Source organism: Anabrus simplex, chromosome 3, assembly GCF_040414725.1.
Source record: "Anabrus simplex isolate iqAnaSimp1 chromosome 3, ASM4041472v1, whole genome shotgun sequence".
Lineage (NCBI taxonomy): Eukaryota > Metazoa > Arthropoda > Insecta > Orthoptera > Tettigoniidae > Anabrus > Anabrus simplex.
This window is the reverse complement of record NC_090267.1, coordinates 171,507,955-171,528,036: the sequence shown is the minus strand read 5'-3', so window position 1 is coordinate 171,528,036 and position 20,082 is coordinate 171,507,955. Positions and strand designations below refer to the sequence as shown.

Below are 20,082 nucleotides of genomic sequence, written 5' to 3'. Positions count from 1 at the left end.
GCAACAACAACTAGATGTACTGAGAAAAAAAATTAAGTATGGCATGAAAGTACACATAAAAGCAAGACTATGGTGATGTCGAGAGGGGAAAGGCAAGGAAAGGGCACTGTGAAAATCGGAAGTCAGAGTCTGGAAATTGTGGACAGCTTCAAATACCTAGGAAGTGAATTAACGCAGAATGCTAGGGTGAACATGGAAATAAGCAGGAGGGTACAGCAGGGCAATGCATTCCACCAAAGTGTAAGAAAACTTGTTTGGAGCAAAGAAGTACCAAGGAAAAGTAAAAAGATAATGTACAAAATGTACTATGTACTGACTTATGCAGCTGAGACTTGGACTTTGACTAGCAGGCAAGAGAGTAGAATTCATTCCAGTGAGATGAAATTCCTAGGAAGTATGATAAGAAAGACAAGGAAAGACAGAGTGAGAAATGAAGATGTTAGGAAGGAAGTTGGGATAGGAAAGCTAAATGAGAGAATTTAAAATGAATAAACTAAGGTGGTTTGGACATGTAAAGAGGATGGACGAGAATAGAAATCCAAAACAGATGCTGGAGGCAAAGTGAAGGGCAAGAGAGCAAGAGGAAGACCTAGAACAAGGTGGATTGAATCAGTGAAGAGCAGAAGGCAAAATTTAGACTGGGACAAGATCATGAAGAGGAATGGTGGAAGGAAAGAGGAAGATAGACAAGTGCAGTAAATACCCCGACCCGGCAGGAGCTGGATAACGGGAAATGATGATGATGACGACGACGACGACGACGACATGAGTTTATTCTTAATTATTTTGTTACTTTCAATGTTTAAGATACGAGGTTGGTGTATGACACAAATAATATTAAAAACAATATAAAAAAAGCACATTATATAAAAAACAAATTTTTCCTAATAGCGCTTCACGATAAAGTACACTGAGTGTCCTTCCATTTGGAGCTAAGATGTATACTGTGTCTGCCTTTCCATCTCTTTGAATAACCCATGTACAGCTGACCATGAGAGAAGTGCAGTTTCTTAAGATAGAGTCTTACAACTTTAAGTGACTGTCCTTGTGCCTTGTTGATGCACATAGCGAAACTAACGGGGAACTGCAGACGTCTAACTTGAAATGGTATATCCGAAGGGATGATTTGAATCGAAGAAATGAACGTTTCTTTGTCTGTGGCATGTCCAGTAATGATGGTGGCTTCAATTATATTTGGCATCAGTTTCTTGACTGAAAGTCGCGTTCCATTGCAAAGGGAAGGAGGATTCATATTTCTGACAAGGATAATCGGTGACAATCGCCTGCTCCAAGATGTTTGAGGGTACTCCAGGTGACTTCAAGTTATTCACACTGTTCTGAGATAAAAGGAGGTAGATCAGATAAGTAAGATAAGACAATGGTAAAAAAGAATGGTTATTTAATATTAAGGCTGGGTGTTACCCTAGACCTGAGCACCAGATGATGTCCCACTTCAGAATATCTTTAAGAGCAAGAGGGTGGGAAATTGGGGGTAATGTTTAAAGACTTTAACTGTGAAACAATCCTCAAGTGTAGTTTGATGGTGCAGAGTGTAAATGTGGACAGGAAGATCCATGTTATGGGTTTTGCAGGTACTGTGGTAGTCACATATTCATTTGGCTAGAGTGTTGGTAGTAGAAAGGTGGGCAGAGTCTACAATAAAGCTGGTAGATGATGTTGGATTAAAAGTAGTTGTAACGACTTGTATTGTGTAATTATACCTTGTGTTAAAGATAAAAAATGAGCATTCAAAATCTGTTTATTATGGAAGAAATATAGTATGTTCAATCCCTATGTAGCAAACAGGATCTATATATTACAAAAGAAGTTTACATGTTAACAGTGTAAAAATATTGCGTTTGCTATACTGTACAGTCAAAATGAAAGCATTATGTCTGAATTAAATACATTTAACACATTGGAGATGGCCATGTTTGAATGTGCTACCCTCCAGAAATTGGTTTATGAGGTTTATGAAATTTTTTCAATGCTAGGGTAAGCCATGATTATAAGAACTTTTGCAATATTTAGAAAGATCACACTTTCTTCTACACAAAAATGAGTTTTATTTATCATAATAGTGGAGCATTTTTTAAATATAAATATAAATTTATGAAGATAATGATTTTTACAAACGATAAAAAATCCAGTTTGGTTAATATTTCAAAATCTGTCTAATATTGTGGACACATCTATTGAAACACACTAATACAGATTCTAACCTAATTGGACAATTGGCACAGGTATCCTTGTTTACAACCAGGAATTTGCTTTCCCACTGGTCGTTGTTTGACAACGGGGTTGCATCGAGTTACTGCAGGTTGCCATCTGTACACGTGAAACACCAACATTTTTAGGAAGCAGTATAAAACAGTATTACAGAACCCACTACAAAAAACGGTATAAAGCTATGTTACATTTCACACCGATTAGAAATTAGCTCATTATCTAAGTTTACTTGCCTGAAGCAGCAGAATGATCATGTTTACTTAGTGTGTAATTGTTATCCTCATCCTCATTTTCAGAACTCGTGTTTTCCTTAAGAACATCCATTATGGATTCGTTGTCGAAACTTCGTACACTTGAATTAGACATGTTAAATATTCACAGGAATTACATAAACAACCCTGCCTCTCAAACCGTGCATACTTTCCCGCCCATTTCACTGCTGAGAGTCAACGATGACGCAGCCCTGGGTTATGTAGGAACGTGGTTGTGTTATCAATGCCTTGAAAGAAGAGCTCTCAACTTATGCTCATAACTATTACATTTTATGCTTATAGAAGCATTCAACAGTATCCTAGTGAAGTCACAGCTCACTGAAACGGCAGCTAATATTTTTTAGCTATAATGAAAACGTGCCCGTAGATTCTTCGAGCTCCACCAGCAGCAATTAAATAGTTCCTATGAGCGGCATCTCCAATGTGTTAAAACATGAATAGGGATGACTGGGAATGCACAACTTCTAACAAATTCTACTTACCAGGGAAGAAAAGTAATTTTGTGAGAAAACCTTCTAGAGTAGCACCTCTGCCATTAGTGTCTCCAACTAGATGCAGTTCATCCACAACAACCAGACCAATTTCTGACTGCCTCTTTGTCTCTATTAGGCTGTTAATTAAGCCCAGGGCTTTCTCTATAGTTGCAACATATACAGACTGCTTTCTACGACGTTTTCTTGGAGGATACTGTCCTTTCCCAGCAGCATATTCCTCTACTAAGAAACCCAATTCGACCGCAAAAGGAGATAAGGAATGAATCTATTAAGAAAAACAAGTTAACTTTTAATTAAAAAAAGGTGTACTTTTTAATTATAGTTTCAGATAAGGGAGGGAAAAAAATTTAGTAAACAACAAAGAATAAAATCATCATCAGCTGACTGAAAAACAAACACAAAACAAAAACAAAAAAGCAATGACTATTGGTGAAACTGCAACTTGAGAACGAGCAGAAAACACAATGGAAATTAATGTAAAAGGGTGGTAATATTTGGAGGCTTCAAGGTTTTCACTATATTATCATTTAAAGATTAACTCTTTTGCTGCAGCAGTCAATTTGGCATTTTCCTGCTACTGCTGTTAATAATGCATACATGCTTATGCATCTTTTGTCCGTGGATCAAAGCCACGCTCTGCTAAATGTACTTTAACACAATATGCATCTTCGATAGGCAGTAGCAGTTTTGGGTGCATAATTGTTCGTAAAAGTTGTCAATCAAAGTGGTGATGTGTTAAGTGACAGTACAGTATAAAATAACAGCAGTGACGACTGTCCAATCCTACCAAAAGGGCAGGATATTAGTAATGATTACTTTACGAAGTACTACAAGGACAATAAATGGATGAATTTTGTAAGTTTTAAGTTATTTACAATGAAATAATATATATATAACCACTTATTAATATTTTTGAAATTCTATCAGACCAGATCAAATTAACACAGAAATGCTCAAATTGATTGACTGATATTAATAAACATTACTTCCTTTTGAATCTGCTGAAACATATCAACACCATGGGAAATATTCTTGCAGACTGACTGAAATCCACCTCAATTAGACTGCCAAAGAAACCAAATTCTAAATGATCTAGTGATAAGAAGCTGATAAGCCTATGAAGTCATGCTCTGAAAGTGTTTTCAATATTTCTATACTCCCGATTACGGGGAATAGAGGAAAACATCAGAGAAAAACTGTTTGGATTTAGACAATGTCTTGGTACTAGAAACGTCCTGGTGTCTATTTACGTTCTAATTCAAAAATGTCTTGACCAATAACTATCTTTGCTTGCTCTGTTGATTATGAAAAGCTTTTAACAACATTAAACATGATATCCTTGTGCATCTGTTAAAGCATATTGGGCTTGGCAGTAAGGATGTCATCAAAAAGCCGTATTGGAACCAAATTGCTCACATCACATTGCTGAACTTGTACTTGTAAGCCATTTTTTGAAATGCCCTCAAAGCTGATAAAAGAAATAGATCAACGGGAAGCAACAGCAGCAACAGCTATGCAGATGACACCGTGATTCTTGCTAACAATTTAGAAGACCTTCAATTCCTTCTGAACAGCATCAACGAAGTAAACAAGCAGTTTAGCCTAAAAATAAACATTCAGAAAACACAATTTATGAGCGTCATCAAACAGAAAATCACCAACACTGTTATCATCCTGGACAGAAACACTATTGAAAGGGTGTAGATTTCAAGGACGTAGGATACTAGCTACACAAGAATTGAATCAGGATATAGAAATTGCACAGAATTTGCACAGCAAGAAGTGTGTTCCTGAAATTAAAACTTCTTGTGTGCCACCATGACCACCGATTTAAAACTTATTGCTATGCCGTGAAGTGTTGTGTATTACTGATGCTGCTTGACGATGTCGAAGGACGGGCACTAAAAGTTTCTGCAATGAACCATCTGTAGCCTTTGAAATATGGATGTATAGCAGAATGTTCCAAAGTTCCAAGATTGTCAGGATCAACCAGGTAACCAAGAAGGAGGTACTCCGTCACGCCAGAAAGTCTTGACCCTCACAAAATGCAGAAAAGCAGCCTAGATTGGTACACTCTCTGAAATGACAAATACATTCTGACAAACTGGTCGTAGAAGGTAAAGCAGAAGGGAAATGTGGAGGAGGATGGAGAAAATTATCCGGGACGTGAAATCTCAAGACAGCGGTTCGACATCCAGCATACGGCAACTCTTGTACAGGAAATATAAGATAGGTATACTCCATGGTGGTTGCCAACCATCTGTAAAGAAATGGCACCCGAAGCAGAAGGGAAAATGTCACAATTAGGTAAAATAGAGTATCCTGAAAATTCCAATCAGAATATAGAATCGAAGCGTAATCAAGTTGGTGAGATGTAAAATAAAACTAATGAAATTTGTTCCCAAGTTATGGATCAATTGATCATATCTAGACATCAAGTACTCATTTTCAATTTCTGGAGGGAGTGTGATGAGCAGTGGAGGGGGTACAATGTATGAACATGACTAACAGATTAATGGAATATAGAATGAAATAATTATGCAGGTATGAAAAGAATAGCACAGCAGTTCCTTTTAATTGTGCAACAATCTTCTCTTTCATATTTCAAACTTCTATTCCCCTAAGAGATTAACACCATACCAACACATTTCTAGGTTATTGCTGACATGGGATAGTAAGAGACTAGGAAGGCCACCTGTTCTTTTTCTTTTCATTTTATGATGGAAATTGTATGTGCAAATGCAGGCTCTGATGTGCAGTCCAACTAATAACAGTATTATTCATTAAATTTACTTAAATAACATAGCAATTTACCTTTTCTTGAACAATCGAAACATACGGAAGCACAAATATGGCATTCCTTTTGTAGCATAACAATTCCCTTAGAATTAAAATTTCGGCCACGAGAGTTTTGCCTCCACTTGTAGGGAGAGCATAAACCAAATTTTTCCTTTCTTGAATAGCTTTCAAATTCAAACACTCTTCTTGCCATTCTAGAACCAAAAGATACATCTGAATACATCAAACATGTAACAAAACTTATACACAATTTACACTTCAATGAGTCAGAAAACAAAAAAGTTTTATCAGGCTTTCAGGAAGTTGAAAATGCTAGCCTCACAGGAATCAAACCCAGGCAGCTAACTGGTACACACATGAGCTGCCCCTGTACCAGCAAGGGTTTGTGTAAAGACGGCTTAAATAAGCCAGGTTTGTAAAGTAAATAATGCCACCTGGCGTGGAAAGCTCAAATTGCATATAACATTATTTTGATCTCTCAACCCTAATGGATAGCCTCCAATTTAGTGCATCTGACTAGCAAATTGGTAGTCCAGTTGTCTTTCTGAGTACTGTATTACCTGAATATAAGGCTATGTTTTATGAGCGCAGCCTAACATTCAAAAAGACTCCTTTTTGTCAAGGAATATTTATATTATTCCCAACTGTACTGTCTTGTGCAGTGGGCGACACCACGCACATACACTTAAGGTCACTAATAAACCAAAATTTCTTTAGGCTTTGATGATTTTTTCCAACATACCGACTTGTGATCTGTTGTTGCTGGCTTGGTGTCATTGCATTCTATTTTGGTCACTATTCCAGTTTTGGTGGATTGTATGGAAAGGAGAGCATCTTCATCACTTCAGTTAAATTAAGACAAGAGAACCTGAAATATAAACCCCAAATTGCAGGGTCTTATGCAAGGCAAAATGTACTAAGAATGTGGAAGTAGTAAAAAAAAACGTAATGTTTCTTCGTGTAATGTATGACATTGGCAAAAAGATGATGAAAAGTTGAAGAATGTTGGCACATTAGGACCTCCATGATCACTTACTATTTGTACGCTGATATCTCTCTTGGAGAATAAATAAAAAATTAAGGACCAAAATTAAGAAAATTTAATGAAAATGATAGGCTTGTTTTTCGCAAGAGAAACAAAACCAGGGTTTTCCAATTAGTCATAAAGTTATTATGATGAAGGTATTGGAAGTTGTACAGGTTAGAAGTTTCAGTCACTGAATTTAAGGCAAACCTGGGGTGATGTAACCGAATGTTGCAGCATCTGGGACTTTGTTTACGACATCCAACTACTATTATGCAACGCCTCCCTGCAGATTATGTAGATAAATTGGTCACCTATAAGCATTAGATATTTGGTTTTCCCTCTAAATGCCTTCCAAAAATTCAGGGTCGTCCTATATGCGAGGCCATCTCATATTTGGGCCAATGCAGTAAATCTAGTATTTTCAACTCCATGTATAACCTTATCAACATAATTTAAAATTATGAATTGGACTCAAAATTAGTAACACTCTTACATGGCAAAAGTCAGTAGTATAAGGCTGTCTCAGAACAGTTGTCACTTGTCAAATGCAAAAATCTTAAGTCACGTACCCTATTACCACCATGCTGCTTCTATGTGGATCTGACTGGGATATAGAACCAGTAAATCCACCAAAATACACAGCTACTACCACAGTATACACTACTATTCAGACAAGGCAGTGTTTTCATGTTCAACTACAATGATACAATATACAAGGGCGAATCAAAAAGTTACACTTCCAAGTCATGCCATTTATGAAACCACTTACACATACAAAACATGGTTATGACAACACACTATGTAAGTTCACTTTTCCATATAGTCCCTAAGAGACTGTAAATATTTCTCAGAACAGTCAACCAACTTTTCGATTTCGGATGTGTAGAAATCACCTCCAGCACCATGTAACCCCATGGAGACAGCTGCTTTCAGCTCCTTGTCGTTTCAGAATCGTCGTCCAACGAGATCCTTTTTCAGATTACCGAACACATGATAATCACATGGCGCTAAGTCTGGACTTAGCGCCCTGAATTACTGCAGTAGTTTAGACGTTTGGCGGGCTGTGTGAGGTGTTGTATTATCGTACAACAAAATCACACCGGCACTCAATTTTCTCCGCCGCTTACTCTTTAAGTGCCTTACACAACCGGTTCAACACCTGACAATACGAAGCTGAGTTGATTGGCGTGCCTTTCAGCATAAATTCCATGTGCACCACACCCTCCATGCCAAAGAACACTGTCGCCATTACCTTTCCTGCTGGAGGTTGGACCTTGGTCATCCTTCATGGTGGTGATGTGGTATGCACCCATTCCAGCAATGTTCTCTTTGTTTCAGGGGTGAAGTTTCATCCCCCTGTGATGATTCACCTTAGAAACTTGTTGCCCTCCACTGAATACCATTGCAAAAATGCCAATGACGATTGGAAATGTTGTCCCTTGTGAATATTGGTGGGCAGACGTAGGATCCATCTTTGATACAGTTTACAAAATCCAAGGTGCTGGTGAACAGTGGAGAACGCACTGTCATACAAAGTGTTCATCATGCTGGCAATTTCCTGCAGGGTCATGCGCGAATTCTCTCAAATGATCCCATCCACACGGTCAACATTTGCAACGGTACTGGACGTTGTGGGCCTGCCTTCGCGACATTCGTCCGCGAGATCTGAGAATATCAGACTGGAGTTGTACTCAACGGGACAAACAAGATTTAGCGATTACTTTGCATACTGTTTCATCAATTTCAAGACTTGGATGCAGCACCTAGTGAACTAGAGGCAATTAAGACAATCCAGAAGCAATTTCCTCCAGATGTGCAAAGATTGTTAGCAGCTGCAAACATAGAATCAGCAGCAGACACGGAAAATATACTGAGACAATTAGACATGACAACAGTACATCCCACAAGTAGAGTCACTCGCAACAAAGTAATGAGGAAGCGATAAATAAAATAATGGTAAAAAGTACCAGGAGAGAAAGAGGCAATTCCAGGAGCTACGAATGAGAAGGAAGAAAAATTATATTATTCATACCATATCATAGACCAAACAACCGATTCAAGGGTAACAGAAATCGATTCAACTACAGGAGAAGACTGATTTACAACAGACAAGGAATATTAAGGAAAGAGAATATACAAATAAAAAGTATATTCAGGATCTTCGAGAGGCGACACAAAACAAAGAGATGGGAACAAGCCATCAGAGACCCACGATGTTAACAGAGACATAGAAGGCGCAGAGAGTCTTGAACTCCAGAGTCAGAAGTGCAGAGAAAGAGAAGAATGAAAATTAAACCCCAGTGCTCCAAGCTTTAATGCAAACTCAGAAGCGTCTGAGAAAAAAAACCACGCCAATTCGAGAATAGTTGAGAACATACAGATTTTTAAGGAAGTTAAAAAATTACAAAATTTCAAGCTGGATCACTGCACAAGTCAACTCATGGGAAATAGGACCAGATAAATTAGTGGATGATATCACAGTTAATACAAGGAGGAGAAGACTAATCATATTTGGCTGATGATCTGATCAATGATCAATGTTTCTGACCATAGTCAGGGTTTACCATTCCAGATGTGATCTGGAAGGATGATTAATGAAATATGGATTGATGAATGATGAATTTGTGGGGTGGAAAAAAATGGAAGGGATCCGACACTTCGAAAAATGAAGATATCGGCCATAGGAAGACAAGGGCCACAAAGGGCATGAAAATGAAAGACTCCCTAGCCCTCGCAAACCTAATAGCGTAGGGGTCGGAAAATAACAAGAGTTGACCAAGAGAGATCGGATAGGATAGATGAAAGTGAGGAGCCTGGCACAAGTAAGTGGAAGCAATACCAGGACTCAGCTAAGGGCCCCATGGTCGCCAACCCACGCTCCAAAGTTCAGAGCCCGTGGGGCTCCTTTTAGTCACCTCTTACGACAGGCAGGGGATACTGTGGGTGTTATTCTACCGCCCCCACCCACAGATTACAATGAAGTGTTGAAAGCCATCGATTCACTTAAAAATTACAAAGCTTCAGGGGAGAATCAACTAACTGCAGAAATATGGATGAATGCTAATGCACAAACCATTCAGAATTTACATAAATACCTCATAGACATTTGGAATACTGAAAAAATGCCCGAAGAGTGGAATTTGGCGATAATACACCCTTTACATAAAAAAGGTGATAGATCAGATCCCAACAATTATCAGGGGATATCATTGCTGGATATCACTTACCAAAATTTATCAAAGTTATTATACATGAGAATTCAAGAACAACTTGACTGTGAACTAGGAGAATACCAAGGAGGCTTTCGTCCAGGGAGAAGTTGTCCAGATCAAATGATTAGTTTAAAGTGGATTATGAAGCATCATAGGGTTAGAAACAAAATGTTATCACTTTTGTTGATTTTAAACAGGCGTATGATAGTATCCATCGTGAGTCATTATTGAATATCCTAAAAGAATTTGGTTTACATCCAAAACTTATTCGCCTTATTGGAATTACCCTTAGGAACACTAAATCTAAATTCAGATTTAGAAATGAACTCTCAAAGCCATTTGACATTAATACTGGACTTCGGCAAGGAGATGGACTCTCACCATTATTGTTTAATTGTGTGTTGGAAAAAATCATGCGGGAATGGAATAAGATGTGCCAACCTAACATCAAGATTGGCAGAAAAATAAGACTCAATTGTTTAGCATTCGCTGATGATCTTGCACTACTTGCTAATGATATGAAAGAAGCTAAATTGCAAATAGAATAATTTGATAACATAGCAAGAAAAGTTGGATTGCAAATTTCATATGAAAAAACAGAAATAATGCCAACCTTCCCTGTTACAGCACCAACCATTACCTTAGCCAATACCAAACAAATTAAAATTGCGAATAAGTTTAAATATCTTGGTGATATTATAACTTGGAACACCAATGAAAAATCATCAATAGAAAGCAGAACATTTAAGTTAAAAAAGCACAACGAATTACATGGCCAACATACAAGAAAAAATCTCTTTCAATAAATGCTAAACTTCAACATTACTGTTCAGTCATTAAACCTGAAGCGACTTATGCTTGTGAAACACTATTTAAATTGAACACCAAAGCAACAACTGATACACTACAAAAGGTTGACAGAAGGATACTCAGTACAATCATTAATAAAAAACATCAGGTGGATGGACAATGGAGATTATTGCCTAATGCAGTGGTTTATAGGGAAAGTGAATCTATAATAGATACAATGAGAAAAGAATTGCCTTTTTTGTGCCATTTTTTAGGTTAAATGATAATAGGATAACAAAACAACTATTTAATTACTTTTGGAAAAGTAAAACAAAAATAATTGGTTTAAAGAAGTTCAGAATGATTTAGAAGAGCTGAATATTACTACGAAGCAAATTGAAAATAGAGAAGAAAAAAGGATTCACAAGAACAAACAAATAAGATTGTCATTAAAAACTGTACAACACAAACAATATGTCATATCTGATGAAGAAAGGGCAGCCAGGTCAGCCAGAATGAAGAGGTTTTGGGAAAGGAAGAAGATGATGCAAGCTAAATCTTCAGTTAATTCTTTGTTAACATGAATGTATTTGGGTTTGATTTAAGTGCTCTAATGTGGGCGTAAACTATGTAAATAAATAAATAATACAAGGAGGCAGCAGTTTTTTACCGATAATCTTAGAATAAATGGAATGAGGATACTTTGTGTAATAGATTCCGGAGCAAGTATCAGCGTAATAATGCATACATTATTTCAAGATATCGAGAGGAAAATTAAATTAACAATACCAGTATCAGGAATAAAAATAGGAGGAAATATTCGATACCAAACTGTGGAATGCAAGATGCATACATATCTGAGAATTGGAATAGGAAGCAGAAATTTCGAACATCCATACATGAAAATGAATAGAATCGAGTATAACATTATTTTAGGCATTGACTTTATGATGGCAGCAAGAATGACGATTGACACCGAGAAACAAGAAATCAGATTTCCAATTAGCGATGATAATGATAAATAGCTGAAAGAATCTTGGAAGATGATTTAAACCTAGATGAAATGCAGAAAGATATTAAAACAGAGATGATCAATAATATTGAGATCATGAGCATCGAAGAAGAAGATGAAAATTCGGAGATATGGAAGAGTATTGCAGAAACTAAAATCTCGTCTATGAAAAAGATGAAACTATGTGAAATTTTGAAACAATATTCGGAAATTTTTAAGAATAAACCAGGCCAAATCCCGAAGTTTAAATATAAACTGCTAGTAAATGATTGGACCCCATATAGGGGCAATGTATACGACATTTCGGAAAAATATTTCCATGAAGTTAAAGAAATCATTCAAGAGATGTTATATGACGGTATAATAACTAAAATAACTACTCTGTATCTCAATATTTTGGTAGTAGTAAAGAAAAATAATGGAAGCTTAAGAATATGCTTAGATGCCAGAAAACTAAACGAAAAACTGATTCCTGAATACGATTAAGTACCGAAAATAAAGGACATTGTAAAGAAATTTAGGAACATGCAATACTTTACTAGCATGGATTTCACATCATTTCATCATGTCGTCTTGGAAGAAAAATCAAGGTTGCTAATGGAATTCACGTTTAACAACCAGACATATGCAGACTTCCGTTCGGCCTAAAGAATAGCTGTGCCGTGTTGATAAGGGCCTTGGACAGTAACTTAACACCAGAGGTGAAGGACTACTGTAACATGCTATGTAGACGACCTGGTATTCGCAACACAAATATTTGAAGAGCACTGTGAGAAGTTAGCAAAACTCCTAGAGAATTTAAAGGACACAGTTTAAGATAAACCTAGCGAAATCAAAATTCTGTCAATCAGATATTATTCGTAGGACACGTTATTGATGAAAAAGGGGTAAGACCTAATCCTATCAAGATAAAGCAAATAAGGCAATTCCTACGATGACACAATTCTTCGCAGATCATTGCAAAGGATACACTAAAGTAGCTGCACAATTACAAGAGCTCTTGAAGATAAATAATAGATGTAAATGGAATGTAGAAACTGAACAGGCATTTCTGGAAAGGAAAAGTTGATATTAAACAGTATTAAATTAGGATACCCAGACTACGAAAGAGAATTTATCCAATCGGATGCATCAAATATTGGAATAGGAGCATGTCTGTACAAGGAGGAGAAGGACGATTCTAAAAGATCTACATATTTGGCATTCACCAGCAGAAAATTAAGACAGCATGAACAGCATTATATGACAAGAGAACAGGAACTGTTAGCAATAGTCTATGCATTGCAACAATGGAGAAGGATTATATACGGGTATCCTGTAACTATTCGAATAGATCAGAAAGCGTTGATATTCTGATTGAAGGCTGCCATGTCAAGCAAACGGGTAATAAGATGTGTTATTCACACAGCAATTTCAACTGAAAACTGAATACTGTAGCGGCAAGGATAATATTTTGGCAGATGCGTTAAGTCGGAACCCAGCAGAATATGAAGAAATAATCCGACAGAACTAGAACAACAAGGTGAGGACTTGCTACACAAACTGCGAGACATATATTACAAAGGTCAGATGAGAAACTAGTAAGCATCAATAGAAGACAACATCGGAGAGTCGGGATTGACACAGATGTGTGAGGAACGAAATGTTGACTAGCTATGTAGATAAGAACCAGGGGAAATGCGAATTGTTGTACCAAAGGAGCTACAGAAAGGTATTATCTGGCATAGCCCTAGTCACGGGACATGCAGGCATTGATAAGGTAGCAGAGACCATACTAGAAAGATTCACATGGAAACGGTTAAGTAGAGCAGTTAACAATAAGATTAGGACAAGTGACATCAAAGAGCGAAACACATTACTTTCTTAACCAAACATCAACCTCGCCTTACTACCAACTATGCCAAGAGAAACGTATGCAATCGATATATTTGGTCAACTACTGACAAGAAAAGGGCAAAAATTAATTGTAGTCATCATGGACGTGTTTTCAAAATATATATCAATGGGGCAATCCAGACGGCTAATTCGAAACAGGTCTTGCGATGCCTATTGAAAAACATACTACCAAAAATGGGGAAACCAAATAAAGTACTAACTGACCGAGGTACAGAATTTACATCAGTACAATTCTGCGAAGCCATGAGATAATTAAATATTAGGCATATACTATGCTCAGTCAGACATCCATCATCAAACCCAATGGAAAGATGTATGAAAGAAATATCAAAATTCTGCAGAATTTACTGTGGAGACTGTCACTGGAAGTTTATTTATTTATTTATTTATTAATGTCTTTCTGTACATGGCGGGGCTCAGGCTATGAAGCCTGCTATTATGCCAAACCATATAATTATGCACCTGTATAAACATAATATACTGAACATTATAACTACTTAAAAAATAAGTTAATTATAATTTAAAGTTAATGTGAAATGTAATTTGTATGAAATGTAAAGCATCATAAAAATCATTTTAACATTTTAAAATTAATTTATAATAATTACTATTATTAGAGCTATATCTCGAAAAATATAAACTATAATGTTTCTAACCTTACATTGATATTTTATTCATTTAACTTAATAATCTAAAATTTAAGGGTACTTCTAAGAGTAAATCAATCTGAGTGTAGGTAAAATTTCCAGCACATTCTTCTGAATAGCTTTAGGTTGCTTATGTCTCTAATTTCAGCCGGGAGAGAATTCCAGGAACGTATGGTCCCCGGTACAAATGACTTGTTAAACGTACTACTGTGATGAGTGGGGATGGACAGCAGGGTTTGTACTGATGACCTTGAGGGTGTTCTGCTTGAGGGAGAGAGGTAGTTGAAATCTATTCTCAGATAATGTGGTTTACCTGTTCGCAGTATTTTGTGAAGAAGAGAAACAGCATGGTATTTACGTCTATCACATAATCTTAACCAGGACAGCTGATGGAGGAATGGGCTGATGTGGGAATGGAGCGGAACATTTAGAATGAATCGAATGCAGGCATTATGCGCCCGTTGAAGTTTAGAACCAAGTGAACAACTTATGTTATTATAGACTACATCACCATAATCAAATATTGGTAGTATTAGTCCTTGAATGAGCAGTTTCCTGGTTTTGACAGGTAGAAAATCTCTCAGTTTGTATAGTGAGTGTAATGAACCGAATACACGTTGACAAATTTTTGTTACGTGCTCTGACCAACTTAAATACTTATCAAAAATTATTCCAAGGTTCTTAACGGAGTCTTTCAGTGCTATAGGTGTTTCATTGATCTTGACAACCGGTACGTTGATGCTTTCTAACTTGGCATGCGCTTTTCTAGATCCTATTATGATGGCTTGCGATTTTAATGGGTTTACTTTCAGGCAGTGGCTACTAGTCCATTCGTTAATGTTAAATAAGTCTTCGTTTAATTTCATGGTTGCTTCTTGTATGTCATTCGGCTTGGTATGAATAAACAATTGGATATCATCAGCGTATAAGTGATATTTACAGTTCGTCAGTTGTTCTGATAGGTCATTCATGTATAGGGAGAACAGAAGTGGTGATAACACCCCACCCTGTGCTACCCCCATCTCAGTATTTCGCCACCTAGACACATTGTCTCCCACTGACACACATTGTTTACGTCCACTGAGATAGGAACGTACCCAGCATAATACATTATTAGAAAATTTCATCATTTCTAATTTAGCTAGTAAAATGTCTTTATCTACGCAATCAAATGCCTTTGTGAGGTCGAGAAGAGTAAGAATTGTCATTTGTCCGTTATCCATTGCTAGCTGAATGTCGTTAGTTACTTTTACTAATGCTGTGCTGGTACTGTAGTTCGATCTAAACCCTGATTGATATCTGTCGAGTAAGTTATGATGTAAGAGATAGGCTGTCATTTGTTTGTGTACTACTTTCTCCAGTACTTTTCCTAGTACAGGGAGAATACTAATAGGGCGGTAATCGTCAAGGGTTGTGGGGGTACTGTTTTTCTGCAAGGGTCGGATGATGGCATTTTTCCAGTTCCCAGGAAAGATTCCCGTCATAAGAGAGGTGTTAATAATATGCGTTATTGTAGGAAGAATGATGTCTAGAATTCTTCTTAAAAGGGACAGGTTTATTCCATCGTGTCCAGTAGACTTTGATTTTATGTCATTAAGGGCGCTCTTTACATCACCTGGAGTCACGTGAGAGAAGTAGAATGTTTCACCACCATGCTTTCCCTTTGAAAATATTCTGTCAATAGTGGCTCTCTTGGTATTTCCGTTCGTCTGGACGTTTCTTGAGCTAAAATACTCATTCAGATCATCCAAAGGTACATTACAGTTACTGTCCTTTGTCTTCGTTTTACTTAGACCCATATCTCGGAGAGTCTTCCATGCAACAGCAGAGTCATGTGTATTTAAAATTTCGTACGAGTAGCGTATTTTAGCGTTTCTTATCATCTGCGTGGTTTTATTTCAAAGTTTTTTATAATTCTCAAAATTTTCCTGCGCTGGATGTTTTACGTAGTAGCTATAGGCTGAGTCCCTATCTTTCATTTTATCACGAATTTCTTGATTGAGCCACGGGTTAGAGGGTCGTTTTACTCGAGCCGTACGTAATGGGGCATGTCTGTCGTATAAAGTTAAGAGAAGTTCGTTAAAATGAGATACTTTGTCGTCAATGTCCTTTATATACTGAATTGTGTGCCATGGTGTGCTCAGAGCGTCCTCAATGAGAGCTTCGTCGTTCAAATTTTTGAAATCCCTGTATTTGATTATCTTAGGCCTGTATTTTGGACATTTTAAAGAGTATGCAGCGTAAATCATGTCATGGCGGGAAAGGCCTGGCACAGGCATCTGTCCATGTGTCAATATACGGTCATTATTGTTTGCAATGATTAGGTCGAGGAGTGTGTGCGAGTTTGCAACATGGTGTGTGGGTTGCAAGGGCAGAATTGTCATATTAATTGATTCAAACATGCATGTCAGTCGCCTAGTCTCAGTGGTTTCATTTTTCAGGTCAGTGTTGAAGTCTCCCATTAAAATCATATGTTCATACCTGAATATTAAATCCTGTAGCGCTTCTTCTAAATCTGTGATGTTTCCAGTCTTCGGTGGGCGGTACACTACACCGAGTAAACACTTCGTACCACGAATTTCGATTTCTACAAACAAGAACTCCGCTCTGTGAGAGTATTCACTTGGCGATTTAAATATTACCTTGTATTTCAAATCATCGCGTATAAATATTCCGACTCCGCCTCCAGGCTTTCCCTCTCTGTCGTTCCTAATTAAAGTGTATCCACTCATTTTAACCAGCGCTGAAGGTATAGATTGACGCAGCCATGACTCTGAAATCATTATAGCATGCAGATTACAGGTTGAAAATATTTCGGAGAATTCTGAGAAATGTGGGACAATGCTCTGTGTATTGACATGTGCTATTTGTAGAGAAGTAGGGTAGGGCGCAAGAATGTCTTTGAGACGGTTAGCGGTATTCTGCGAGGGGGCTGGCACGACGGGGTAATGACCTGCCTGGGACAGTGGTGAAAGGAGGCTGAAATTAGAGACATTTGTTTCCTGGTTGCTAAATGTTGCCAACTTGAAAGTTAAATGATGACAACTGATAGTAAGAAGTACCTACTACAACTATAAGATTATCACCTGATAGACGTTATTTGACGTTAGTTGATAGACGTTATTAAAATAATTGAACAGAGCATAAATTCTACAGTCCAGATTCCCAGCGTAGTTCACAACAACGAATATCTAAATAGACCATGGGATGAAAATCTACGTAAAATAGATGAGACAAGATCTAATACCAAAGAAATAAATCAAATGGACAGGGAAAGAATAGAGAAGCAGTCCAGAAGAATGAAAAGGATGCAGAATTAAATATTTCATCCACCATTAAAACAAAATGACCTGGAAATAATAAGGAAGTCACCAATCTAAAACGTGTCAGCTAAGATATTTTCTCTAAGTTTGCACATTTATACGACGGACCGTATGTAATCAAAAGAGCATTTGGAAACAACGGCTACGAAGTCGAAAACATGAACGGTTCTTATAAGAGTATTCACAATGCAGCGAACAGGAACATATATTTCAAGGAAGATCAGGAACAGATACCGGATAATATATTGGAATTAGCTAATGAAAAGAATTATTCTGATCTGGACTATAAAACAGACGACAGTAATGAGTAAGGGTAGGCAAAGAAAAACAGGCCAGATGACAGCTTAAGCATTGAGACGTGAGCATAATAAGGACATGCGTATGAACTAACATAATAAAACGCTGTATATTCAAGCATCACGATATATCAGAGTTCAGATACTTTTTTCTTTTTTTTGCTAGGGGCTTTATGTCGCACCGACACAGATAGGTCTTATGGCGACGATGGGATAGGAAAGGCCTAGGAGTTGGAAGGAAGCGACCGTGGCCTGAATTAAGGTACAGCCCCAGCATTTGCCTGGTGTAAAAACCATCTTCAGGGCTGCCGATAGTGGGATTCGAACCTACTATCTCCCGTATGCAAGCTCACAGCCGCGCGCCTCTACGCGCACGGCCAACTCGCCCGGTAAGATAACTTGGAATAGTGCAAAGTTACATTGAAATAGAAATAAAATATAAATATATCGCAAGCAATATATTTAATCAAAGTAGGGGAAGAAATGTACCAATACACTATTCCAAAAACTGAAAAATGCTACGAGTGGAATAGACAGTTATATTTCGTAGATCCAGAGAAAGCATATGACAGGGTACCAAGGGAAAAGCTGTTCGCCATACTGGGGGACTATGGGATTAAGGGTAGATTATTGAAATCAATTGAAGGCATTTATGTTTACAATTGAGCTGCAGTGAGAATTGATGATAGAATGAGCTCTTGGTTCTGGGTACTTAGAGGGGTTAGACAAGGCTGTAATCTTTCACCTTTGTTGTTCGTAGTGTACCATTACGCTATTCCAAAAGTGAACTTTCAATCAAGTCAGAGTGAACGTGATTACCCGTAACGAGATTAAGTAGACGGAATAATTTCATTTTATGTCACAGAAGTCTAGATTAACAAAATATCGAAAGATATATAATCATGATGACAGTGTAAAGACAAAAACATGGGATTTGGATGCTGAGAAGACCCAACACTGAGAAAACATGACAAATTCATTGGCAATCCCAGCATACGGACATACTGAAGATGAGGCAAAATTATTCCGATAAAAACTTCGTAAAAGAAGAGAACTGGACAAAAAGTACATATTACCCTTTTAAGTGCTGAGTTTCCACTTGACTCTTTGGTATCTCAGTGCTGAGTTTTTCATTCGTATGTAAATGTTTTTTGTAGAAGCCTCAATTTTTAACTTATCATTGGGGTGATTAGCTTAAAATGTTTATAAATGTTGGTTCTTTATAAATCTAAATGCAAATGAAAAATCCTACACTCATGTTCAGTATTATTTTGAGAGAAAATTACACTTTTGTGCCCATGCATACATTATTTTTACACAAAGTGCCAAAAATAACATTATTTCCTAAAATCTCTAGGGAACTAATACATGTAACATCTTAGAAGTACGTAAGTTATTTTGAAACACCTTCTAAACCTGGAATGTGGTGATAGTTAAATGTTTTCTACTGGTCGTTTGTGGTGCCGAATTTTTCAACAACCTGCACCAACTCCACTGGCAAAGAAGTTTTTTAAAAATCAATGATTTTATGGTTGTCATCAAACACTACTTGGCCCTCAGAGTCTGTCACAGTTACTTGAAAGTCTGGTGGTGAAAAGTAATCCATCCGCCACGAAAATAGTGAAAAAATAGCTTTTGAACGCACTGTGTTTTTCTTCTTTTGTTTAGAAGAGGCTCTGTTTCTCACATACAATATTTTTGGCACTCTCTGTATCACTCCCACTTTCAAAATCACTTAACAATTCATTAAAATCATAATCTCCATCATCACTTTCTGCTGTGGTTAATAACTGAAAGATTCTTTGATCCGAAATAACATCGCTGCAAGAGCAACTAGATTGTTGTTCCGCCATGTTTGTTTACATCACAGATGTCTACAAAAAGCTCTGTAAGTTACTTCCCAAAGCTATAATCTGTGATCAATTAGTTCTACATAATGCCCAACAGATGGCAGAACACGTCAGAGATAAAATTGCACTCGAGAGTGAACTGGGAAACTCGAAAAAATGTAAGTTATTGCGCACTGCCGTGTCAGCCCGTCTATAGGCGGGCGTAGCACTCATCGGGTTAACCATACTGATCCACT

At 37.3% G+C, this 20,082-nt stretch overlaps 1 protein-coding gene across 1 annotated transcript in view; it reads right to left on the bottom strand.

Annotated features, from left to right (window-relative positions):
- Positions 1 to 20,082, bottom strand: part of mus301 (mutagen-sensitive 301) — a 239,331-nt gene that overhangs the window by 179,322 nt on the left and 39,927 nt on the right. Inside the window, exons 4-5 of the mRNA XM_068226820.1 lie at positions 5,810 to 5,988; positions 2,984 to 3,260 (exon numbers count right to left, since the gene is read on the bottom strand). Of these exons, the coding sequence (XP_068082921.1) occupies positions 2,984 to 3,260; positions 5,810 to 5,988 (456 nt within the window). The remainder of the gene's footprint in view (positions 1 to 2,983; positions 3,261 to 5,809; positions 5,989 to 20,082) is intronic.